Source organism: Podarcis liolepis (assembly GCF_965112155.1).
Source record: "Podarcis liolepis genome assembly, chromosome: 7".
Taxonomy (NCBI): Eukaryota; Metazoa; Chordata; class Lepidosauria; order Squamata; family Lacertidae; genus Podarcis; species Podarcis liolepis.
In genome coordinates, this window is record NC_139561.1 from 24599108 (window position 1) to 24625327 (window position 26220).

Sequence of the window (26220 nt, forward strand, 5' to 3'; positions counted from 1 at the left end):
GTCTTTGTATTTTTCTTTTATACTTTGTATTGTTAAAACTTAATAAAAAACTTTTTTTAAAAAAGTATGATTTTGTTATATGGAGGGCATTCAAGAAACAGGGTGCTACAGAATAAGAGACACCTCCATATATGTTCTCTGGTCTTTACAAGCAAAAGAGAGAGAAAAGAAAGAATAAAGTGTGTGCTTGTGGAGGTTTGCTGAACTAAAGCACTGAAGAATAAGGAAGGATGGATCCATTCATTTGTCTGTCTGTGCCTGCTTTGAATGTGCTCATTCCTAAGTCCATTTCTGCACTACTCTGCAATTTAAAAAAATGCACCAAAAATCACATTAATTTTCAACACACTGTTTCATAAAATACACACTTGTATGTCTCGTCTCTATAATATGTGCTCTGGTACATTTTGGGGGAGCTATAGTATCACAACATTGGGTGATGTGCAAAAACTGATGAGTAACTATGTTCTAGTAAATATGTTACTTTGGGAAATGCAAATTGAGATGGTTGATTTAAAAATGCAGGTCATGAGAAAGCCTCCTGTGACCCAGACTGAATAAATTATTGTACTCTGCATCCAGATGCCTCCCGTTTAAGTCTTATTTTAAGTCTCTTAAGCTCAGCATTGTTTTGGTTGATCATCAGCCCATACTCTGCAGTCTTCCAGGATTCTTCATAACGTTTTGCTGCAAAGGAGGACTGAGCAGTTTGCAGGAATGCTTTGGACAGTGCATCCCCATCGTGATCGGCAGCAATGATGGTCAGAGCCAAAGACTGTCCCAGCTGAAGAGCCTGGATGTACCGCTTGACTGCCAGTTCCTCCTTGGAGGTGGACAAGAGCAGATGTCCCTGCAAGCAGTAGTCCTCAATCTGAGTCTTCAGGCTGTTCTTCCCGTGGTTGGAGATCACCTTGTCCATGTCCGTCAAAGCCTTATTGTACTCCTTCAGGTGGGCTAGGCAAACAGCACGTTGGCGGAGATATCGTGGATTGCCATTACTTGCCAAGATGGCCAGTGAGTAGTAGCCAACAGCCTTTGTGTAGAATTGCTCCTTCACCAATGCATTTCCTTCTTTGGAAGCAACCTAGAGACAGGAAGAATATTGGTTACCCCCAGTCCAAAATTAGGTTCTTTTCTCAGAAGTAAGTCTGACTAAAGAGCTGTAGCTCAGTGGTGGAGTATTTGCTTTGCATGCCGAAAGTCCCAAGAAGTTGGCTATGAAGGGTTAGGGTATGTTTAGCCTGGAGACTGTGATATGAGAGCCATCTTCAAATATATGAAGAGCTGTCACATGGAGGATAGAGAAAGTTTGTTCTCTGCTGCTCCAGAGGGTAGGACCCGGACCCACTGATTCAAATGACAAGGAAGGAGACTGTGACTAACCATTAGGAAGAACTTTCTCACAGTAGGAGCTGTTCGATAGTGGAATGGACTCACTTGGAAGATGGTGGACTTTTCTTCATTGGAAGTTTGTAACCAGTGGTTGGATGGCCATCTGTCAGGGATTCTTTAGCTGTGATTCCTGCATTGGACTAGATCAGGCATGTCCAACAAGTAGATTGTGACCTACTGGTAGATCACTGCACGTCTGTGGTAGATCACTGGTAGATCACTAGCTCTCCCCAAAGAAGCTCAACAACTTTGGCTCCCCTAAAAAAAGATTAACATGTTTGACCTGAACCCCAGAAAAATGGGGCTTTCCTCCTCCCTAAGAAAAGCTCAACAATTTTGATCTGAACCCCCAAAAGGGGGTTAGGTCACTGCCAGTTTTTAACTCTGTGAGTAGATCGCAGTCTCTTGGGAGTTGGCCACCCCTGGACTAGATGAACTTGGACATCCATTCCCACTCCACAATTCTATGATTCTATAATTTTAAACTCTTGAATTTCTGGATAACACTGGGAATTCCCCCTGTCTGTTTTGCACAGATGTTGCCCCAGGATCAATCCCTGGAATTTTCAAATGGGACTGAGAATACCCCGTATCTGAAAACTCGGAGAGGCACTGCCAGTGGGTGTAGACAATACTGAGCTAGATGAACCAATGGTTTGACTTGACCTAAGATAGCATCCTATGTTCCTGTAAATTCACCATGACTTTACTTCCTAAGCACACATGCTTAGGATCCAATAACTCATGATGCTTTCATTTGAAGAAAAATACATAAATGAGGACCGTGTGCTTTTAAAGTTGCTTGCACGACACCACTATTGCTCTCGGGTAGTATGCTCTATGTCATCTACTAAAGGGAACACAGAATTCAGCCTGAAGTGACAATTTGAAACCAATCTGGATTTTCCACGCCAAACACTTGTGAGCTATGCAAGAAGAGGTTTAAGTAGCCGTAGCGACATTTCTGCCAGGGGTGGTGGGTGGGGAGGTCAGCATGTACCAGTGCAAATTAAGGCAGTAATTTGGTTGTTTTTTCTCCTTCTCACCAGTTTTGGATGTCTTTTTAGAATCCTGGGGCTGATGAATTAAGCTCTCTGTGAAGTGGGTGAAGCTAAAGTGCCTACTGGATCTGGCCAAAGGCGCATCTGATCTAACATCATGCTCTCATAGTGCAAACTGGAAGCTTTGAGTAATATTCTGAGGAAATGGAGGAAGGATCACATTGTAGCTGATCAATCACAACATGCAAAGGATACAGAAAATCCAGTTGCACCATACTAAGACCCCAACTGCACTATACATTTAAAAGCAGTATCATACCACTTTAACATTCAACACATGTTGAGAGTTGCTAGAAGACCCCTATTATTCACACACAGCTACGATTCCCAGAGCGGGTTGAGAGACAATCCCTCTTCTCAGGGAGCTCTGGGAATTGTAGCTCTTGGGGGGGGGAGTAGAGAGTCTCCTAACAACTCTCATCATCCTTAAGACTCATTGTAGTGCCATAGAAACACAAGGCGTTGTCTTCTATCATGTGAGAACATTGGTCCATCTAACTCTGTAATGTCTAGACCAGTGTTTCCCAAACTTGAGTCTCCAGTTATTTTGGGACTACAATTCCCTGACCACTGGTTCTGCTAGCTGGGGATGATGTGAGTTGTAGTCTAAATACAGCTGGAGACCCAAGCTTGGAAAACACTGGTCTAGATTGGCTCTCCAGGATTTCAGATGGACTTTTTCAGCTCTAAGTGTAGATGCTGGGAACTGAACACAGACCTTCTGCATGCAAGGCAGATGCTCTATCACTGAGTGTTGGACATCTCTAGGATTCCAGACAGGGGACTGGAAGCTGGGCAGGAAGAGGAAGATTCAACAGCAATGGAGGTGAAAGAGAAATAAATATAGAAAAAGATGGATTTGAACATTCTAACTTGGAATGTAAACGGACCGAATAATAAGACTAAGAGGAATAAAATTGAACATGTTGTAAAGAAGCTAAATTTGGATGTGATATGCCTCCAAGAAAGACACATTGCAAAGAAACATAGAAGAATTTTGATAAATCGAAGTCTGGGAAAGGACTTTGCAACCTCTGATTTAACAAAAAAGAGAGGAGTTGTAATGTATATAAAGCCAGAGTTGGACCCCCTCAAAAAACTATTTAAAGATGAACAAGGAAGAATATTGATAACTCAGATAACATCACGTGGAGAAAAAATCTCAAATATTTTATTACGGGGACCGAAGCCCCCACAGCTCCTAGGAGTTAGCTCTTTCCTTCCATTTTAATTCATGAAGGACAATCAGGAGACCTTCATTAGAACACCGTGGCTCTAATGGATTTCTCATTACTGCTCCTATAGCACTCAGAAACGAAAACAGTGCTTTCACCACACTGCTGCAGAGCAAATGTTTAAGTAATAAACAATCAGGACAAATAGGGCATTGCCCCACCACTCTGAATCTTCACTCAGCTGGTCACTTTTACTTACAACCAGTCTAGAGGGTGGCATTGCCCATCCTCTTCCTTAAATTAATGGACATGACTTAGATTAGATCTATTAATTTCAGTGGGTCTCCTCTGAGTAAAAAAAGGGGGGGTTAGTTGGCAATCTTTGTTTTGTTGTTGTTGTTTAATCGTGTCCGACTCTTTGTGACCCCATGGACCAGAGCACGCCAGGCACTCCTGTCTTCCACTGCCTCCCGCTGTTTGGCCAAACTTGTGCTGGTAGCTTCAAGAACACTGCCCAACCACCTCGTCCTCTGTTGTCCCCTTCTCCTTGTGCCCTCCATCTTTCCCAACATCAGGGTCTTTTCCAGGGAGTCTTCTCTTCTCATGAGGTGGCCAAAGTATTGGAGCCTCAGCTTCAGGATCTGTCCTTCCAGTGAGCACTCAGGGCTGATTTCCTTAAGAATGGATTGGTTTGGTCTTCTTGCCTTATTCTACTCTTTACCAAAAGGACCTCATCCATGCCTTGTGTTCTTGAAGGAGTGTGGCATTGTGGTTAAAGTGACTATATCACTGGCTATATTAATAGAATCATAGAACTGTAGAGTTGGAAAGGACCCCGAGGGTCATCTAGCCCAACTGCCTGTGATGCAGGAATCACAGCTAAGAAGTCCCCTACAGGTGGCCATCCAAAACCCCTCCAATGAAGGAGTCCACCACCTTCAGAGGGATTCTATTCCACTGTTGAACAGCTCTTACCGTCAGAAAATTCTTCCTAATGTTTAAAAGGAATCTCCTTTCTTGTCCTTTGAATCCACTGGTTCAGGTCCTGCAGGAGAAAACAAGTTTGCTCCATCTTCCATTTGGCAGCCCTTCAGATATTTGAAGACAGCTATTATCTCACCTCTCAGTCTTCTCTTTTCCAGACTAAACATACCCACCTGCCTCATTCTTTTCATTCCACACTGGAACAGCAGCTCTGAATTTTGAAAAGAGCTATCGCTGAAGACTTTGACCAAGGCCAGGGAAATGCTTCATGTTTAAACCAGCTGCCAGTAAGTTCCTTTATTGCATCTCACATCTTACAGCTGGCAACGCGAGCTGGAAAGAAAATTGCTTCTGTTAAAATTACTGCTAATGCACACGGCAGCCTAATTTAGCTCCCAAAATATCAGGGCAACTGGAGGGATGCCAAAATAACTTGTATAGTTATACTGATTTTTTGGTTGGTTGCTGATTGATCAAGGCAGGGGATCAAGGCAGGGGGCTCTGGGGTTGAAGGTCTCACTCCTTTTTCCATGGGGCAACGGCTGGGACTGGGAAACAGGCCCACTGTTCAAATTTCCCATAATGTCACAGGCCAGGGGTGGGGAACTGCAGGCCTGAAAACTGCAGGCAGCCCTCCAGTCCTCTCTATCTGCTCCCTAGGGCACACCTCCTCACTCGCTGTGCTTCACCCCTTCCCCAATAGTTTCCCCCTGGCTGCAATGTGTCTCATGCCTCCTGGCATGACCTGGGAGTCATTGAGAGATACAGTGCTTAGAACAGTCCTGTGTAACCTGGGAGTATCAGGGTTGGCACCATCACTAGACAAAACAGGGCAGCTGTTGGTAGACAGAGGCATGCAGGGCTTGCCAGTAAAATGGACTTCTGCACAGGTGTCAGAGCTGAAGTCAGATGCAGGTCACCACGAACGAGGCAGAGTGCCATGCCAGTGAAGTTAACACTTCCCAGTAGGTCTTGCCCCTATGGAACTGTTTCCAGGACTGAAGGTCCCTACCTTCCACCCCTTCTAAGGCTCCTCATCCCCCAGCTGTTTCTCAAGCAGTCTCAGACTGCATCTGCCCACCTATGGCCTCTGTTCTGCTCTCCCCATTATTCTCTGTGTTCTTGTAGACCAGGGTGGAGGGGAGCTTGTCACAGCAGGAGAGGGATTCTTCAGCTGTCTCTTTACCCCCCCTCCTCTGCTGCAGCCTCAGAGTCTGAACTGCTCCCTGTCACAGTTTCCTCCTGCTCACTAACCCCTGTTGCCCCTTCAGCACCCAGCCTCTCCTCCCAATCTTCTCCTTTTGACCTTTCCTCAGTTTTACTACCACCAATCCCCAGGCTTCGAGCCTTCCTCCTCTGGAGTTTCCCTTGGGTTTCCGGCTGGTGCCTGCCACTACTCCACTTCGTCCAGCCAATCCCTGACATCAGGCAAGAAAATGTCTTGGGGTGTCCCTGAATTTACCGTCTGGGACTCTCCCAAAGCCACACATGTCTCTGAGCCGCTCGCCTCACCAACCCTGCTTTGAATCCTCCTTGAGTGTGGAATGTGTCCTTGAATTCTGAAAATGCTTCCTGGCTGCCTTGGAGGAGGACAGATAAGGGTGGGTGGGGGTGTTTAGAAACTCACCTACTGTCCCAAAAGTAAAAATAAAAATGTATTCTTTCCTCTTCCCATGTTTTTCTCTGGGCCCACCCACCACCGGCATGCAGCCCCCAAGAAGGGAACATTGTCCTGAGTGTAACTGATGCTGAAGCTGCTGATGTATCTCAACATGTAAGGAATGAATGGGACAACTGCATATTCCGGCATTGCAGGGGGTTGGACTAGAAGATCCTTAGGGTCCCTTCCATCTCTACAATTCTATGATTTTATGAATATATACACAAGTCCACTTATGCATGTCAATTTGGAAGTGTCCCTCATTTGTGCGCCCCCCCACCAGGTGCATTTGTTTATTTGGAATAGGCAAAAAATAAAAAATAAAAAATGGCTTATTTGGAATAGGCTAGGGTTGCTCCCTAACACCTTGGGAGGGGGAAGGCTTGCAAATCTAGTTTGCTAGAAATGCAAACCTCTTAGGGAAAAGGCAGCTAAATGCATGTAGCTAAGAAACATTTCGCTTCTAAGTAAGGAGTCACTTTGCCCCCCTGGAGTAATGTTCTTGGTCGTCCTTTTAACTCCCACATTAAGTCGGTGATTGGCAATTAGTTCTTAAAATCTCCCAGCTTCTTTCTCCCAGAAGAGATATGCCCCCTCCGACTGCCTGCCTGATTTAGAGAAGAGAGGTTCTTTGCCTCAGGGATTGATAAATTAATACTTGCTTACTTAACACCCTCCTGCTGGCTTGCGAGGGGTGCATACAAAACAGTCCTCTCCAGGCCCCTTATTTATTAAGCATATCAGCACACAACACAGGGTGGTGTTTTTTGTGGCTGTTTTTTTTTATAGGGAGGGGCTGTTTTGTGTTTGTTCAGGCCAGCCTGATTCACAGAATCCACAAACAGTTTCCTTGGTTTTGAAAAAGGATGAGTGTCACTTGCAATGGGAGAGAACAGGATCAGGGGAACAAAGCCAACATCCTGGGTAACCTGAACAGGTATCATCTGGGAGAACCAGGATGTGGGATCTCTCTTTCACCTCCAAACTGATATTGGTGCAATCCTGAGCAGAGTGAGAGAGAGAGAGAGAGAATGAACACAGATGAGGTCCCAACTCCCCTCTACCCCAGCCAGCATGGTGAACAGCATGGTGAATACAGAACATAGGAACAGACATGATAGGAGTTGTAGTCCAAAAATATGGTGATGAGGAACTTGTGGCTGCTCTATACATTGTTGGGACTTTTCCATTGGCCCCAGGTGCTCTGGGCCATGGTCAAGGACAGAGTTTCCAAAACTTGGGTCTCCATCTGTTTTTGGACTACAATGCCCATCATCCCTGACCACTGATTCTGCTAGCTAGAGATGATGGGAGTTGTAGTCCAATCCAGCTGGGAAGCCATGGTCAATGATGATTGGGTCAGCAGTTCAGCACTATATTGAGGTCCACAGGTTCTCCAGCTCGCATTGTAGAAGAGATTGTGAACCTGTGACCCTCCAGGTGTTTCTGGGCTCCTGCTCCCATCAACCCTACTAAGGAACACAGAATGTAGGAACAGAGTCAGACACGATAGCAACTGGTGTCCAACAACATCTGGAGATAAGGAACTTGTGGTCCTCCATGCATGGTAGGAACTCCATGTCCCATCAGCCCCAGCCAGCTTGGACAATGGTCAAGGATGATGGGAGCTGTGGCCCAACAACATCTGGAAGGCCACAGGCTCTCCATCCCAGATCTATCTGTTCAACTGCTCTCTTGTTTCTCCAGCATATCTCCCAATATGATAGTGTTCAACTAGACGAGTTGGTATGTTCACTAGTGGAGAAGCGGGGATAACTTCAGCTGAAAAACAGACATCATTTGCATCAAGCAGGCAGCTTTACCTGAGCAAGGCTTTGTCGTTGCTTGGTGTCCAGGAAGCTCATCAGGTATCCTATGTCTTTGTAGTTATTTGTGGCCAAACTGGCCAAAATATGGGCTGCGACATTCATGTGGCTCTTCTTGGCCTGGAGCATTCCAAAGCGAGCATTGATGGAATCACTGGGTGCAGAGTGACCAAACTCTCCCTGGAGGTGCGCCAGAGCCTCATTGTCTCTCCCTGCCAATGAACATCAATAAACTGGTTACCAGGATAGGCTAATGTAGTTCTTGCTTCTCTCAGTTTCTCATTTTTCCTTCTTAAATTTCCACATCAATTTGAACTTAAAAGGAAGAAAATGACATTCTCACGAAAATTCATCAGAATCTTAGCATGCCTTTCCCCTAACATGGACATTTTTGTACAACCAAAGCAGAATAGAGTGGTATAATTACTTTCCTCTGGTCACTATACTTCTGATGATGCAGTAAATGGCAGCTGCCTGCCCAATGGATCTCTGAAGGGCTCCATGGGAATATTGGTATCAGCCTACCTTACAAAACTGTTGTAAAGGTGACTGACATGAGACATGCACATGCAACATACTCGGAACATAGTAAATTGAAATGTGTGCCCACATTTCAAACTGTGATTTTAATATTCCGTGCACTGACACAAAGGATTTTTCCATTAGAAAACCAGTTCATAACTGCTGTTGATAAAATAAGGAAGCTTTTGGAACCCCTTCGTGATCAGAACAAGAAGAAGCAAAATGGGAAAGTTATTTTCTCAGTCTCTCCCTGCCCATCAGGGAAGCTCACCTGGAGCTTATTTTGATGGTGTTCCATGTGGCACTTTGTCCTGGATCTTAGGCAAGTCAATCAAAAAATCACTTTTTTTTTGGCGTTTTTGTTAAAACGTTTGGAGTGTCCTGGTTTTTACTTTTTGAAATATAGCAACCCTGGATCATCATCACCATTCTGCTTAATGTCAGAATAGACTTCGAAGCTATTTACGAAGTATAAAAACAAGCTACAGAAACATTATAACCTAAACACCCACAATTAAAATGCACAACAATGACGCAGCAGTTCAAACAGGAGACTCAGGTGAAGAGATCAAGGGAACACCTGGGTAAACAGCTGCATTATCGAAAGCCGGCAGAATGCCAAGGCTGATGAGGCCTCTTCCATGTTTCAGCAGGGAGCGTATCCTGCAACACTGGGGCTTTCACCCTATCATGAGCTGATAATCATCACACCTTGGCAAGACTAACCAGGTTCCATTTGTTGCTTAGAAACAGTGGGTGATAGTAATGCCAAATAATGAGATGGTACTCCAAGATATTTGAAAGTTCTCTTACCATCAGCGGCTAAAAGGTCCACATAAAGTGTGTGACTCTCTGTGTCCTTGCTCTTTATTTTCACAAGCAGTGCCCCAGCTACAGCAAGGTCCTTCAGTGTATCACCAATGGGTGGCTCTTTGGTAGCAATGAACTCCGAGAGCCTAGTCCTGCAGTGGTCATACAACCACTGATGGATCAATACCTGGGCCTCCTCCTTTAATGAAAGAATTTCTGGAACTGCTACGGCTGGGTTGGCTCTTAGGGCTGAGGTCAGATCGTGCACAGCCTCCTATGTGGATAAAACAAGAGTAGTTTTTGAAAAGCCTGCTAATTGTTTGCACAGCTCTGGTTGGTTTATATCATCTGTTGTCATGATTATCAGTTGTCTCCCATCCGCAGGCTTGTGGTCATCCCTGGGCACCTGGGCCAGGACAATGGGGAGGCTGCCTCGTCTTCTTCCTCCTCCTCCTCCTTGCAGTGATCTGCTCACACCATGGCCTGGCTTTCCCTCCCCTCCCCCCCTCTCCTTGCTTGCTTCCTCCAGCGCCATGGGCTTCCCCGCTGCCTCCTGCTAGAGCAGCCAGAGTGAGGAGGAAGAAGGGACGGCTCAGCAGCCTGCGGGTAGGGCTCACAGCAGCCTCTGCCTGTGGGGAGGAGCAATAGCACAGTCGTGTCAGCGTTGGTTGTGTGTGTGTGAGGGGGAAGGATGAAGAGTCATTGGTTCAGGAGTTGGTTCATGCCAGGGCTCAGCACCATGAGTTGTTGTTTGGAGGCTCTGGAAAAAGGTGCTGGAACTGTGCTCCAGCACACTCGGGGGGGGGAGCCCTGGTTATCATTATCAATAACAGCATTATTTGCATTTATTTTCCACCATTTTCTTCAAGGAGCTCAAGGGCATACAATGACTCTGTGAGGTACGTCAGGCTGAGAGGCAGCGACTTGCTCAAGGTCACCTCTTGCCTTCCGTTCTAAGTCATTGTTGCGACACCCTCTTGGCTCAGCGCACAGTGCGCACAGACCAGTCACTCTCCCCTAGATTGGCTTCTGCCCTGTACCAGGTGTTATAAGATACTCCTGTGTGCCCTTCAAAATCAAAGGAGGCACTAAAAGAGTTTAATTAGCTGGAGCAAAAGTATTGTGAGCTAATTTCTATGCTTTCCCCTGCCCGCCTGCCCTGCTCAAAGCCAAAATGACATTTAATTATCTGCCTTTTCTATTAGTTTGGTAAACAAAGGGCTTTCTTTTCAATCCCGAGGTATTAAAGATGCACGCAAGATGCATGCGACAGGGAACATTAAAGCCTCTTCACTGTCATGCGCCTGCTATCTCGGAAGGCAGATAAGCTAGCCATCACAACCTTCCCCATTAAGACGGGCCACTTGGGGGCTGCTGATACAGACACAGTTTGCATTTAATGGTTGAAAGGGGGGGGGGGAGAGAAGTGGGGGGGAGGGTTTTCAAAATGTTAATCCTGTTTAACCTTTATCAAAATATCCCTTTTTGTCCCCTTGCAGGCCTTTATGGGATTTAGCAGAGAGAGAAAGGAAAGCCTTTATAGCTCAGGCAGATCTTCTCTCTCTTGTTGTCCCTCTTATTCTTCCCCTCCTCTTTCTTCCCATAATTATCCTGGCATGACCTGAGAGCCAGCGAGTGGTGCAGTGGTTAGAGCAGCCCTGCACAATTCCCCCTCCCCCCAAAAAAATCAGAGTTGGCACCGCCATTTGGGATAATTGGGCAACAGAGGTTGGGGTCCTGTTGGAGGGCAGAGATCTGTCAGCCCCACCAGCCCAGCTGACTCCCAGACTCTGACTGAGAGCATTGTCTTGTCCTTTGCCTCAGCCAGCAATAGCAGGGGTTGGGCTTGATAACCCTTGGGGTCCCTTCCAACTCTACAGTTCTATGATCCCATGGTTCGTCTCGGACTGTCCTTGTATCCACTAGGCCAGGATGGGGAAAACCTCAGGCCCATGGACCAAACACAGCCCTTTTTGCCTCTCTGTTTTGCCCTTCATACTTTCCCTAGGCCACACACCCCTCTGAGCCATGTCCCTCACCAGCCTTGTTCTGCACCCTCCTTGAATGTTTTTCCCTGGCTGGACTATGTCATTGAATGCTGATTTACACTCCTTGGTCCACCCACTTTCCCCTAACTTCAGGTGAAGATCATCTAATCCAACCCTCTGCAGGAATATACAGAGGTCCAACTTGCAACCTTGCAATATCAGCACCATGCTCTAACCAACTGAGCTATGATTCTTCCTCTGGCTCAAAGTCTTGTTTAGTAAGTAAGTAAGTAAGTAAGTAAGTAAGTAAGTAAGTAAATAGAAAAATAAAACCACCCCGTTCTTACCTTTTTCTGGTTCAGAGCTAGATGAACAAATCCTTTCCCACTCAGTGCCTGGGCATTTGTGGGGTCTTCTTTTAGGATGGCATTGAAATCAAATATGGCAGTTTTCTTCAGCCCAAGATGCCCGTAACAGCGGGCCCGGCTAAGAAGCGAATCAACAGCATAACCTCCTGGAGCAAAATAGAAAGTGTGCATGAAAATGAAACATTATCAGTGAAACATTAATGAAAATTGCTTGCACAAATGTTACATCAGTCAAAATGCTGCATACCAGGAGAAATTTGCACTAAAATCCTTATGAATTTTCATGAGGATCGTAGGGTTTTTTTTGTTTGTTTTGGATTTTTGCAAATTGCTGCTAAATGTGTAGAAGTGATTTTAAGATTGGGGAAATTAATGATTGGAGAAGTGAATTTGACAGATCCTTACATGCCTAATCTGAGATAGAACCTTTTCCATCATCCTAATTAATTCTGATTAGTACTTGTTAGGATCTATCTAAGATTAGTATTTAATAGCTGCTTTTTCTGTTATTGTTTTTAATTTTGCATTTTGCAGTTCAAGGTGGTGTGCATGGCTGCTCTCCCTTTCTCCATTATATCTTCACAACAACCCTGTGAGGGAGATGAGGCTGAGAGAAGCAGTGACTGGCCCAAGGTCACCCAGTGAGTTTCTTGGCTGAGTAGGGATTTGTAACCCTGGTCTCCTAGTCCCTAGTCCCAAGGCTTTAACTGCTGCATGGACAGGATTATTATTATTATTAATTATTATTATTATTATTATTATTATTATTATTATTATTATTATTATTATTATTATTATTGGAGGTGCCCTGGCTCTGCTGAGCCCCAACTTAGGCACAGGTTCACCAGTTTGGTCGAAACTAGACCTAACACCCATTGGTTCCTTCTCTGGGCTCTTGACTGCTTCTCAGTGACTGTCAACTGACTATCACATGACCCAGTTTGAAAAGACTTGTTGCCTCAGCAATCCTCCCTGCGAGGTACAACAAGTCTCTTCCGTGATATGCTCTAGCTGCAAGCAATTCGGGTAGACAGGGGTGCCTTTTATCTCCCTGAACAAAATGGAGCTTTATTCTTTTGCAGGAACTCGTGCCATATGCCCAGGGCCCAGAAAACAACCAATTCTGAACCTGGCATCTGCAGAAATAAAAGGCAGACTTTTCAAATATGCAAAGATAGCAGGCAGATCTTTCAGATATTTGGGGCCCAAGTCATTTAGGGCTTTTAAGCACTAACGTGAGTATCTTGAACTGGGCCCAGAAAGAACTGACAAATGCAACTGTTTTAAAATGGGGGTAGGGGTGGGGGGGTTACACTGACATTTAAATTCTACTCAGTATTGATCCTGAGTAGATTCCAATGTATAGTTAGCAGAGTAACAACTTAAACACGTTGCAGGATTCTCCCCAAAATAGACCAGAGGCATTCCATCCAGTAGAGCTTTATTGCTACTGAAGGCAAATGAGCATAATAGTCACAAATCCAATACAGAACACCACACCAAAAGGAAAAGAGAGAGAAAGAGAGAGAATGAAACCCAGGCTCCTTCTGGCCTTACTTTTATAGTTAGCATGACCTTGACAGAAAGAAATAACAGAACCAGTTTAAACCAGCTGAACTCAGCTTCTCTGAAGGAATAACCCAAACATCATGAACCTTCTGCTTGTTTCTTTCACGTAGAGAAGCTTCCAGGACCCTCTTGAATTAAGTAGAATAGGAAAGATCTGTACACTATCAGATCAATGCTTTCTGTACTAAGAAATGCAAACTGACATATATGAGATCTGAATGCAACCCCAGGCAGTAATGTGGCTGCTATGATCTGGAAGCCATTGAAGTTCCCTTGCCATCTTGAATTGATTTTAGTATGCTCTATTATTTTACTGTTGTTAGCCGCTCTGAGCCCGGCTTTGGCTGGGGAGGGCGGGATATAAATAAAATTATTATTATTATTATTATTATTATTATTATTATTATTATTATTATTATATCTTCAAGGGCAGCCCCACAAAGAGTGCATTGAAGTAGTCCAGTCCCCATATATATTCAAGAGCATGGGGAATTAAAAAAAACTTGTAGAAATAAAGGGGGAGGGATAGGTTTTGCCCATTAGTATTGACCTGCGTGCCTGGTTTTGCGCAAAGTTGACTACAGTGGGGTGTCTCACCTGCTGCGGTGATGGCAAAGGAGAGGTAGACGATGGCTTCTTTGATGTAACCTCCCCCTTGCTTGTTCTTTAGGATCGTCATGGCCCTGGAGTGACAGTGGCTTTGCAACAATGCTCGATCTTCCTCTTTTAAAATCTTCACGACCGTCAGGAGGCAGGAGGTCTCCCCAGTTTGGGTCATTTTCTTGAGCAGCTTCAGTAAAGGAAACACAGAGAAAAGAGGAATCAGCATGAAGATTTAGGGATGACTCATAGAACTGTCGAGTCGGAAGGGAGCCCCAAGGGCCATCTATAGTGCAGGAATCCCAACTAAAGAAACCCGGGCAGATGGGTGGATCTGTCCATTCTGAGTTTCAGACATTTCTCATTCCCTCGCCTCCTGTCTTAGGTTCGGTTCTCCACATTTGCATGTCAGTTTGCAATTAAAAAAATAAATAAATTCCGTTGAAATGTGTCAGCATTTTAGTGCAAACTTCTCCTAACTACAACTTTTGCAAGCAATTTCCCCCAACACCACATATTTAGATGCACTACATTTATTATTCACACTTCCCCCCAATACACACATTTTTGGATTGGAGAAAGGCATTGCAAAATGTGGAGAAGTGTGAATTCCAAAGGATGGCTGTATTTCAGTTCAGGTATTGTTTTGGAAAGAGCAAATCGGGTGCATGCAGATAGTTTCTGGGAAGCAGGGTAGATAGAGTAAAATTTCCAGCAGCTGGGAGTAGAGATTTCATTGCCCCATCTAACTCCTTTCCCTTTCCCAATATGCCTGGAAAAAGCAGATCCAATCAAGCAAATTCCTTACAGATTATAGGATCTTTTTTCAGAGTTGTGATGTGTTAAAATAGCACAGGATTAAGATGTTTTTGTTAGCTCTCCAAAGCCTAGATAGCCATGCCCTTGCATGTAAGCCAGGGCTATATGTCTTAGAGCATCTCAACAAAAAGCAGCTAAAATAGGTTCCTATGCGGACACTGTGAGTTTCTGCAAGTCCTAAGCAAAGATGAGAGTGCCCTCTGCTGTTAAGTTATAGGTTGTTCTGAACTAGCTTTCCAAAAGTCAACAATCTTAATTCATGGCCAAAGGACGTGCGTTTGATTTTTGATTTCTTTTAAAAATAAAAATGCTTACTATGCCTACAAGCACTTTGTGGATGAGCCTTGCAAAACTTCCTTTTTTGAAGTAGTCCAATGGTTCACCACACACCTGGATTTCAGAATGGGGATTTAAGACACAGCAGGAATGGGGAATTCATAGCATCTGTAGGGTACCACACTGGCTGCTACTGGTCTGCTCTGACCGGCAGCCCCTCTCCAAGGTCTCAGGATGAAGACTTTTTCCTTGCCTGCTACTTGACCCTTTTAAGTGGCAGAGTCAGCGACTAAACAATGCAATGCAGATGTTCTGCTCCACTCTCCCATGTGATGAGCTGTTCATATAGTTTAGGTCTTAACTGATAGATTGAAGGCACTGGGTTGTATTCAATTGAGTCCTGCACAGAGTAGACCCATTGAAATGAATGGGGCTAAGTTGGTCACACTCATTAACTTCAATGGGCCTATGCAGAGTAGAACTACCATTCTGGATTATTTCAGCTACCATGCAATGGTTGTGTGATAAAAGCTAGTTATTATAGTGCTTCATCGTTTGGAGTACAGTCACTCAGACAGTGAACGTGTCTCTCTTTCTAGGGTAAGAATCAGTTGTGGGCTGGACTGGAAAACCTGACCAAGAACATATTATGGTGGCATTTCAGCATATCTAAAGAATAAGACTGAGGAACTACAAGAACATATCATACACAGTTTAGAGGGTTTCTTTTTCACTTAGATTATTCCATGGTTGTTCACACACTGTGGATATATTATTTTGACATACATTCAGTTTGCATGTTTATCTATTTCAGTTGTTGCATTATAGACTTTTTATATTTGGTATTCTCATAGAATTGGAAGGAATCCCAAGTGTCATCTAGTAGAATCCCTGATAATCACAGCTAAATAATCCCTAACTTGCAGCCATCCAGCCTTTGTTTAAAAACCTCTAATGAAAGATTGTCCACTGCCTTTTGTTTTCTGGATGTTTGTCTCTTCATGTGTGTGTTTTTGGTTTTTTTTTTACTCTAAGATTCAACCCCATTTTCATGTAATAAATGTTGTTCACATATCTATGGGTATCAAAATTGTTAGGTTTTCTGTCTATATATAGTGATTGAAAAATTCATTTCACTCTGTTATCCTTTATCATTTTACCTTGTTGCTTCCTTAGTGATGATTTCCCCGTCTTTTGGCATGCCTTCCCCATCTTGCTGCTCTTACCTGGTTGCAATCGTATAGAAAGCCTTTCTTCAACTGAAGCAGAGCCAGCCTGGCCAAGAAGGCAGATCTCTGGGAGGTTTTGGAGAGAGCCACCAACAGGACCTTGTGAGCTTCATCTAATCGATCCATTTGGTACAGAGCATCAGCACTGAGGAGCTGAGATGTCTCATCTGAAGCATCCAGGTCCAACAGGAGAGAAGCCAGCTGGTGAGCTCCAGACGCATCGCTGAAAAAAAGAGGGGGGAAGTAGGGGTGTTCCCACAGATTATCTCTCTCTTGTTCTCTAACACTTGTATATTAGGTCTTTCCAGTATCCAAACAACATGTCTACAGTAGCCCTGAAGGCAGCCCAAGAAAGATGGACAGCGTTATTTAGGTCTCTGCAGGATGTGCAAAGCAGAGTGTGCAAAGCACAAGGAGAGGCTTAAAAGGCAAGGAGAACAAGGAATATTCAGTGTTATGTTGGAGGGCGTGCCAGGAAACAGGGAATTATATTCACATGTGGTGGGGGTGTAAATATGTACTATTTTTCCAGCAAAGAGTGTTTAAGGAGATAACAGAAATCACTGAGTTAAAGCTGACCGAAGGTCCAGAGGCAGCATTATTATCAATTTACGATGGGGTGGAAGGTTCACAGGCTATGAAGGACTTGCTCACAAATTTATTGACAGCTGCATGAAAGTGGAAGGAGCAAGCAGAATGTAAAATGGAAGAATGGTATAAACAGGTGTGGGATATAGCTATTAATGGTAAATTAACATGTGCTATTAAGGTAAGACGGGGAATATGCAGGAGAGTTGATTTTGAGGAGATATGGAAGGTGTTTGTAGAATGTGTACCATTGGGCGGGGTAGAAATAATAATAATAATAAATGGAAAGGGGTCAAACCATCTCAAGAGGTGTTGAAATTTTGGGAGGTTGGATAGTTACAATGGAATGGTCTCGGTGGTGGGGTACACATTTTATTCTTATTTATTTATGGTTACTACTTTGTCAAAATAAAATATTTTTTTAATAAAAAAAAGTCAAGGAGAGCTTCACACGTGCAATGGAGAAGTGCCCAAGAGAGGTTGTTGGCCCCATCCACCTGTTAAAGTCAGCCTGTGGATGGGTGGGGAGATAAAGATTTGACCCAATGGGCCAAAAAGCTTCCCTACTCCAACACAGGACATTGCAGGTGCCACCAATCTGCTGAAAGGTGCCTGAAACACTTTTCCAGGCCTAGTGCATCTTAACCTGCCCTATAGGTATAATGATGCCAGATGGATGTCTGGTTGAGTGTGGCATAGCAGAAATGGCCTCTGTTTCCAATTTGGGGAAGCCTGCTGAGTCTAATTTGGCCCGCAGGGCAGAGGTTCCCCAGCCTTGCACTACAATATCAACTCATCTGTCTTTTAAAGTATTGGCCCAGGGAGATTTGCTTACCCTTCTTTCACCTGGAATCCATCCAGCCCTCTTGGTTTGTTCTGAAGGGGAGCTGTGCCCCTGGGGTCTCGGTTCCTTTCCAGTATCTTCCTTGCTTCCTCTTGTAGAACGATCAACAGGAAGCCCCTCTGGTTCCACGGTATGTAGGACTTGATGACAAAGCTGGTCTCCTCAAATCTAAACCTACAGGCAGTGATGTAATCCAGGGCGGTCAGGTAAGGACTACTGCCCCAAGCTCGGATTAAGCCACGGCCACAGAGAGCCTTGATGCAACTGCTGGGGTGTGGAGAGCTGTACTCTATGATCTTCTGGAAATCCTGAAGGGCTTCTGCACAACGTTTGTCATGGAGGTGGCAGAACCCCCGGAGGGCAAGAAGGGTGTTGTAATAGGTCTCCTGCTCAGAATCCAGAAGGTGGTTGCAGATTTCCAAGGCACTCTGGACACTGCCCTCCAAGAGGAAGCAGTCTGCCAAGCGGACATTTAGTTCGCGCCTGGCGCCCGGAGAAATCTGAATGAGGAAGCGAAGGGTTCGGATCACTGGGGAGAGAAGCTCCTTGCCACTGTCACTCCGGACTTCAGGTCTGGCACGCACAGCTTCTCTGTAAGCAGCAAACTCCAGATCCAGGGCTGCTCTGGCGTGTTTTTCTATCCTCTCAGCATCCCCAGTGGTGAAAAGGGCCTCAAAGTGCCTCGCTGCCAGGCTGGGGTTTGCCTCAAAGGCAGCTGTCATGTCCTGCATCATCTCTGCCACCTTTCCGCCCTGAGAGAAGTACGCAGCAGCCCTGTCCATGAGGAGTCCAGACGCTCTTTCGTCCCAGAATGCACCACTGGCTGCCTCACTGTAGGCAGAGACACCTTCCTTGCATTTGTGCTTCTCCAAGAGGTGGGCTGCCTGGGCATGGGAGGTGTGGATGTCTTCTGGTGAAATGGCAACCAGGAAGTTGTAGCAGTCACTCTGCCAGTTTTCCAAGCCCCCTTTGCCACAGCGAGTCTTCTCCTGAAGTGAGACGAAGTCAAGAAATGCCTGGATTATCCGCTGAAGGTGCTCCTTTTGCCGACTGCGCACAAACTTCACTGTCTCATCCCGGCGTTCCGCAAAAGCACGCAGATAACCTGTGACGCCATTTTGGAAGTGGGTCCGCGACAGCACCTGGGCCAACGCCCTCGTGAGGGCCAGCTCCACACAAGGCTGGGCGTCCAGTAGAGAGTCGCATCGCCGCAGCACTTCCTCGTAGCGGCCCAGTTTGAGCAGGGCCTCCATCTTGCAGAGAGAGGCGGCCATGTTGTTGAGGTTGAGGGTCGAGAGAAAAATGGCTGCCATTTCGACGGTGAGCGACGTGTAGTTCAGGCCGCCATACTGAACCTTTGGTATGGGGCCGCCATCCCGACACCACTTTGATAAAGTGACCGTCACTTTGGCACGTGACTCTTCTCCCAGGGAAGCCACTTTTTCGACAGCTGTTGCGACGCTGCAGCTGAATGCAGCTGTGTAGAAGGCAGTGGCAAGTGAAGGGTCATCTGCAGCCAATTGTTGCTCCGCCGCATCACAGAGCTGCATCGCCTGGTCCTTAGAGGACATGGTGCCCTCTCTGTTATCAGCAACCATTTTTACTCCACTTCCAGGCCTGGTTTTTAAATATATACGTTTTTAGAAAAACAGATAGAAAAATGTCAAGACTTACCTTGTTTACATGGCTGCAATCCATCAAAATACATCTGAAGGGGTCATAAGGGGTCATAAGAAGAGCACTGCTGGCTGTTTTCTACAACACCCTCTCTCACCTGTTTCCATCCGCCATCCCAGCAAGCAAAAGACATTATCAGAGTCCAGGGACTCATCCCAGTCTGGCAAAAATACTCAAAGAGGGTGTGAAGCAAGGTTGGTGAAGGGTATGGCCTGAGGAGAATTCCAAGGGGCAGACAGATATTATTATTATTATTATTATTATTATTATTATTATTATTAGGATTTATATACTGCCCTATACCCAGAGGTCTTAGGGCAGTTCACAGATAGGTCTGGAGAGTCACATTTGACCCACAGGCTGAAGGTTCCTAGAAGAAGTGTGTGTTTTTTTCTTTAAAAAAATGTTTAGAAGCTGGCATCGGAGGTGGTAACAATGAAACTGGCCAATCACCAATCTAGATTCCAACTCCTGCTCTACACATTAAACACTCGCTTCTGTCTGAGACTCAAGAAACACCATAACAGGAAATGAGGCCTCCATCGGGGGTAGCAACGGAACTGATGGTTCACCGTGCTAGAGAAGTAACAAAAAAATGTGATTTTTTAAAAAGTTTCTTCTTCCGTTAGATTCACAATATGTTTAGGGTTATGCGTACCCCTGCATCCCCCCCAGAAAAAAGCACTGTCTAGAAGCATAGAATTGTAAAGTTGGAAATGGCCCCAAGAGCCATCTCGTCCAAACCCCTGCAATGCAGGATCCTGCCCACAGTCATCCCTGGGTGGGCTCAAACCACCAACCTTCTGGTTAGCAGCCAAGCACTCCAACCCATTGCACCACATGAAAAAAGAAGAAGACATAAGCTGTGCTCTTGCCGGAGCTTCAGCTCTGAGGAATCTTTGGATAATTTGTCCTGCCCTTGGAGAAATTTAATTCCTCTACCACAAATGGGAGAGTTTTGAGGGCCCAGTTGCCAGCAGATCTAAAGATAATATTGGCAGAGGGACGCACAACTCTCTCTCCTGCTTTTGTTTATGAGGAAGAACACCCAGTTCCATAAAATTATGCTAGAATAATGCACCCATGCACCTCCCCTAATTTTCTATCTTGGGGTGGGGGGTGGGGGTTGTAAGCAGGGTCTTGCATATCCTCTGAGCCCTAATAGGCAAGTGTGGGTTTTTATAGTGGGAGGGGGAATCCTCTTCCCATTTATCTGGCACCTTCCTCATCTGCTGATGGCAGTGGGGGGAAAATCAGAACAGAGAAAGCAAGAGTCTGTCAAAGGGGTGGGGACTCACATTTAAGAAAAGCGGTTGCGTGAATTCTTGGCTGGGGGTTCCTGGTGGCCCCCATCCTGCTTTCACTGGAGAGAATGGATACCTGGTTCAGGCTGTGTCTCCATCGTAGAACTTGTCTCCCATAAGCAGGAAGGCATTGGGGCGGGGGGACGCAGCAGGAGCAGCTCAGGCAACCACATGCTCAGCTGTTTCCCAGGAGACAGTAAACACTGCCTCAGACCGCTTGGTCCCAGCAGGGAGAGAGAGAGAGAGTGAGAACATGAAAGTCCCTGGGACTTCAGCCAGAGAAGCAATTTGTGTCTGTGGGCGGTAGCTGAGGGGCAGAGAACATGTTTTGCATGCAGAAGGTACCTGGTTCAATCCCCAGCATCTCCAGTTTGGGCTGGAAATGTCCCCTGTCTGAAAGCCCAGTCAGTGTATAGACAATACTGAGCTACATGGATTCAATAGTCTGATTTGGTAGAAGACAGCCTTCCTATGTAGATCCACATACACAGATAATGGGTTTTCTCTAATGTTGGTGCTACTCAGAACGGACCCTTCAACACTAATGGACATGCTGCCTCTGGTCCATTAATTCTGATGAATTAATATACAAACCAGGACACAATTATTCTTTGAAATTTGCACTACCCTGAATTTTGCAATTTCGTTCGTCAAGCAATGTGTACAAAAATACATCAGAGGAAAGTGTGCAGTTTAGTTAAAGCAGCACACAGAAAATGCCCCAGATTAATCAATATTGCATACAAAAAGGTGTAGATTAGGAGAAATCTGCACATAGACACTGATAAATTTTAATGAGAATTTAAATTAAGAAACCCAAATTGTGGAATAAATGCAGAAAACTGCACTTCAGATCAGGAGTGCCAGCTTAGCCCTGCGACCGTGGATGCCCAGGGCCGTGGACGCCATGCAGCATGCATGCCCCTGGCATTGAAATTTGTGGGTGCCTAGCCACTTCATGGGGAATTTTGTGGGTGCTCGGGCACCCAGGGCCCCAGGGAGTTGGCACCTATGCTTCAGATAAAAAGCAAACAAACAGAAAAACCATGCCTAACAGTTATATCCATCCATATATGTGAGCTCAGTGTACAATGCAAACAAATTACCAACATGTTCTCTTGGCAAATGGCATGTTCCAAAAACTGTGTTTGCCTTGAATGTGAACTTAGTGGCAGAGCCAACTTGACAATTTTCTTACAATTCCTGCCCCAAGCCACTGCTTCCACTTAGCTGAGTTTGTGTCTGGTTCTCCCACTTGACTGGGAGTGGCGGGGTAGGGGGAGAGTTAATTTTAAATGACTTAAGAGGGGTTCATTTTCTAGGTAGGGGAAAAACAGTGGGTGGCTGAAGGGTCAAGTTGCTGACTTCTTCCCATCTTGAAAACATCCCCATTGACCTGAGCCTGATGAGAGAGCTGTGGCCTAAAAGAAGATTAAATCATGCTGTAAGCCACCCAGAGTGGCTGGGATAAATAATAAAATTATTATTATTATTAAATACAGAAAGTGAAAGGTTGTCTACAGCTAAAGCTGCATTCATGTGGCAGTTTATTCCATTTTCCTAATGTTTCCCCAACTGTTAAGTTCCACATTATATTTGTGCTTTCACATGATGCAGCAGCTGGTCTGAACAATAGCAGAATATAGTTCAAGTTTTGGCAATCATTTCCGTATTCTTAGCAAATGGACCTGGAAGCAGATAGCATGGAAATGAGCAAACCCATTCAAATAAATGATGTAGGTTACTTTCAGTGGGTCTACTGTATGGAGACAACTCAGAGGAACAACAGCAACATCAGGCATGCAACTTACCAGAATTTCCTACACGATCCGCCATGGTCAGGTAATTGTGGTGAGGTGCTTGTCCCACATGGCTTGAGATTCTTGCATTCAGAATATCTCCAAAACTGTATCAGAAATAGAATGAGAGAGGGAGGGAGAGGAAGAGAATACAGTTCTCCAGAACCCTGGTTAAATATTAAAGCATGCTACAAGGTATTTCTTTTGTCACTGCGCAGACCATGAATTTTTTAAAAGGAGGAGGCACCCAGGTGGTATGATCATTGTCACACAGAGGAAAGAGAGCTTTCGCCCTTCGATGGAAGCAGAAGTGGTGTATCCTAGGGGTGGACTTCTGGGTTATCTGCCAGGGCTACCTGCAAGTGGTAGGCATGGCCAGAAGCAAAAGTGGACAGGGCAAGGCATGTGAATTTTACCTTGCATACAGTGGGCACAAGTACAGCAATTCGTGTGTGCTCATCCCTCTCTGTCCTCCATCTGGGCAAGAAAGAAACACAATCAGTTATCAAGGACCAAATAAGCTGTTCCATCTCAATCCATTTCTGCACATGTCTGTGTCACCTTCCTCTTTCATCATAGAAGTATCTGGCACCTGACCACTCAAACCATTGCAGGATTTTTTAAAGAACATCTTTGGATTTCACCACACCAAGCCTTCCTCTGGGGGCACTGAGCTGTCAGAAAGTAGAAAGAGAACTTTCCTAATCTTTCCCTACCCAGCATCGTGTAGTGGTTAAGAGCAGTGGACTCGTAATCTGGTGAACTGGGTTCGCTTCCCTGCTCCTCCACATGCAGCTGCTGGGTGACCTTGGGCTAGTCACACTTCTCTGAAGTCTCTCAGCCTCACTCACCTCACAGAGTGTTTGTTGTGGGGAAGGAAGGGAAAAGGAGATTGTTAGCTGCTTTGAAATTCCTTAGCGTAGTGATAAAGTGGGATATCAAATCCAAACCCTCCTCCTCCTCCTTCTTCTTCCCATTAAATTCATAAACAACATAAGAACATTCCTGCTGCTTCAGACCACTAGCTCATCTAATTTAACATCCTGTGCTCAAAATGGTCAACCAGTTGCCCCAAGGCCAGTTTTGCATGTGTTCTAACATAACTTTGTTTCAACACATTCTTCACATGTGGATTTAAATATATATATATTACATTTATGATAAAACTGAGTGCATTTTCACATAAAATACAGATCTTTGTATGCATTTCCCCTTAGAATTTTAAATAAATTAAAAAAATTAAAAATTGTCCAGTAGCACCTTAGAGACCAACTAAGTTTGTTCTGGGTATAAGCTTTTGTGTGCATGCACATTACTGGGCATTCCCCCCCCCCCGACTGCTTCAGACCAACATGGCTACCTACCTGCACCTTAGAATTTGGTGTGACTTTGCCCCTTTGTATATGGTCTTGTGCATTTTCCTCTACAATAGCATATTTTTGTATGTGTCTTACTATATAGAGATGTCCACCACTGCAGGTAGATGACAATCCAAGCAAAGGGTAGGTCAGTAGTTTCAGGAAAGCAAGTCACGTACAATCAGCACCTTGGAGAGGGACTTGGATGCAGGTTTCAGGATCACTTTTTGTGTTCCTGCTGCTGAGCCAGAACATGCAAGTTGTTTCAGCAGTGACCTGGTGAAACAGGCAGATCTTTACAGGCTATGGTAGATATCAACTGAACTAGAGCCCCCACCCCTCTGAATGCCACATCTGGCCAATTAAAGGGCCAGTGTCTTCTTCTGCAGCCAATGACTTCTTTCAGCCCCTGTCATATAGCTGTTTCTTCTTGGCTCTCTTGAGCCTCCAAAGGAATCTGTGGACCAGTCATTAGAGTCTGGTAGCAGAGATTCAGGGTTCAAGGAAGGAGTTCAAGTGTTCAAGGAAGGAGATGCCGTTCCAGTGACCATGACTCCATATGGAATGAGCCAGGAAGTGGGTTCATCTCTACTTTGGGACTGCTATTGTCAGAGGACTCTAGCTTCAAGGATTCCTGGTCTGGAACAATTATGGCATCCCTCCCACACCCTCAAATACACACATTTCTGTATGCTTTCTCCCTGCTAAAATATGCAAAATCGTGCACATCTCCCCCATAAAAAATACTCACTTTTTGTATGCATTTTAAAAACAAAACTGCATCAAAAATATTGGGGAAGTACAGAGTCTAAATGGTCATTGGGTTCCAACCCATACATTTTTCTGAGAGCTGAAAATCAGGCCGATTAACTTAAAAATCCTTCCTGGATGCAATTGTCCTCCATCCTGTAGCTTTTATAGCTCTTAACAAAAGATATCAGGGGAAAATGTATGGAGGACAGATTTATTAACTACTATTACTTTTGAACTAAATAGAACCTGCATGCACTGCAGCAGTATAGCACTAAATATGAGACACTAAGGGGAACTAACAAGGATGGACAATCATTAACATCTATTGATACCAAGCTCCCAAAGGTATATGCTTGGCTGTCATTAGAAGCAATATTCTGGAAAGAGGGAAAACTTTCTAATCAAACAGTGCTGGCACTTAAGTCAGCCTTTCCGCAACCTGGGTTCATCCAGCTGTTTTGGACTACAATTCCCATCAGTCCCTGCCAGGATAGCCATGCTGATTGGGGCTCATGGAGGTTGTAGTCCAGAGCAGCTAGAAGGAACCAAGTTTAGAAAGACTGGCTTAAGTCAGTGGTGGCCAAACTTGGCCCTCCAGCTGTTTTGGGACTACAACTCTCATCATCCCTAGCTAACAGGACCAGTGGCCAGGGATGATGGGAAATGTAGTCCCAAAACAGCTGGAGGGCTGAGTTTGGCCACCACTGACTTAAGTTTTTCACTTCATTTTACTTAAAGCTAAATGTCAGCTCGTCTGAATTTGGAAGAAAACTGTTGGAGAAAATGTCTTTTGTTGTGAAATAGGGGGCACAAACACAAGTGTGAAAAAACAAGTTTTCCATTTCTTAATACTTAGGAGTGCTTAGGAGGGAAAAACACCCTCCATTCCCTTCTGACTTCATTAATCTAATTCTTGCTCATATATCAAAGTGTAGCGCATTTCCTTGTAAAAATGATTAAGCTGCTAATTAAGCTGTTTATAACTTGTTTCCCTGGTTGCTAATGATAATTAACATGCAAATTAGCTGAGGGAAGAGAGGCGCAGGGGTCCTCAGTTCATTACGAAGTTAATTACTGTTTGCATACTTAAACATTACAGTTATAAATGGTGGCATTTAATGTAATGGGCAAGCTGATAATTATGCCAGCGACATTTTGAAAAGTCATTTTCGCTCTGTGTTTCTCTCCCCCCCACCCCAGCCCCAACCCCAGGTGATTAATGTCTTTATGCTTGGCTGATAAACTTAGTTCAAAAACCAATATAAGTTGGGTACGCTAGTGTAACCAAATAACTTATCGTTTAACAATAATATGCTGCTTTCTCTGTTCTTGATTTAAAAGTAGGGAGGAGCGGAACTTGCAGAGAAAATTGGCAGCCCAATTGCAGTAACAAGCAGGTGAGACCTGAAACAAAATGCTGCAATCTATCCTTCCTCATACCAGGAATGCTCCATTTCATGGTTCCTGCTCTCCATGTCCTCATCCAGGACAATCCGTTCTACAATCTCCATTTTCCACCCCACCCCCCAAAAAAACCATGGCACCCAGTATTCTATGGCTACTATGCATGCTTAGCCAGCCATCATTAGGCTTTGTGATGTATAGGTTATTAAATATA

At 44.8% G+C, this 26220-nt stretch overlaps 1 protein-coding gene across 6 annotated transcripts; it reads right to left on the reverse strand.

Annotated features, from left to right (window-relative positions):
• Nucleotides 1–226: 226 nt before the first annotated feature.
• Nucleotides 227–22561, reverse strand: TTC34 (tetratricopeptide repeat domain 34). 6 transcript variants are annotated; one of them, XM_083512903.1, is made up of 9 exons: nt 22504–22561; nt 19486–19600; nt 17703–19328; nt 16277–16502; nt 13953–14145; nt 11766–11932; nt 9434–9704; nt 8096–8310; nt 227–1084 (listed from the first exon to the last, which is right to left on the reverse strand). In XM_083512903.1, the coding sequence occupies exons 2-9, from the start codon at nt 19500–19502 to the stop codon at nt 563–565; spliced, it is 3237 nt and encodes a 1078-aa protein (XP_083369029.1). In that variant the 5' UTR covers nt 19503–19600; nt 22504–22561; the 3' UTR covers nt 227–562. The 6 variants fall into 6 exon arrangements, with proteins under 6 accessions (XP_083369029.1, XP_083369028.1, XP_083369027.1 ...); XM_083512902.1 differs by lacking the exon at nt 22504–22561 and adding an exon at nt 20769–20853; XM_083512901.1 differs by lacking the exon at nt 22504–22561 and adding an exon at nt 20687–20853.
• Between the last annotated feature and the right edge of the window lie 3659 nt (nt 22562–26220).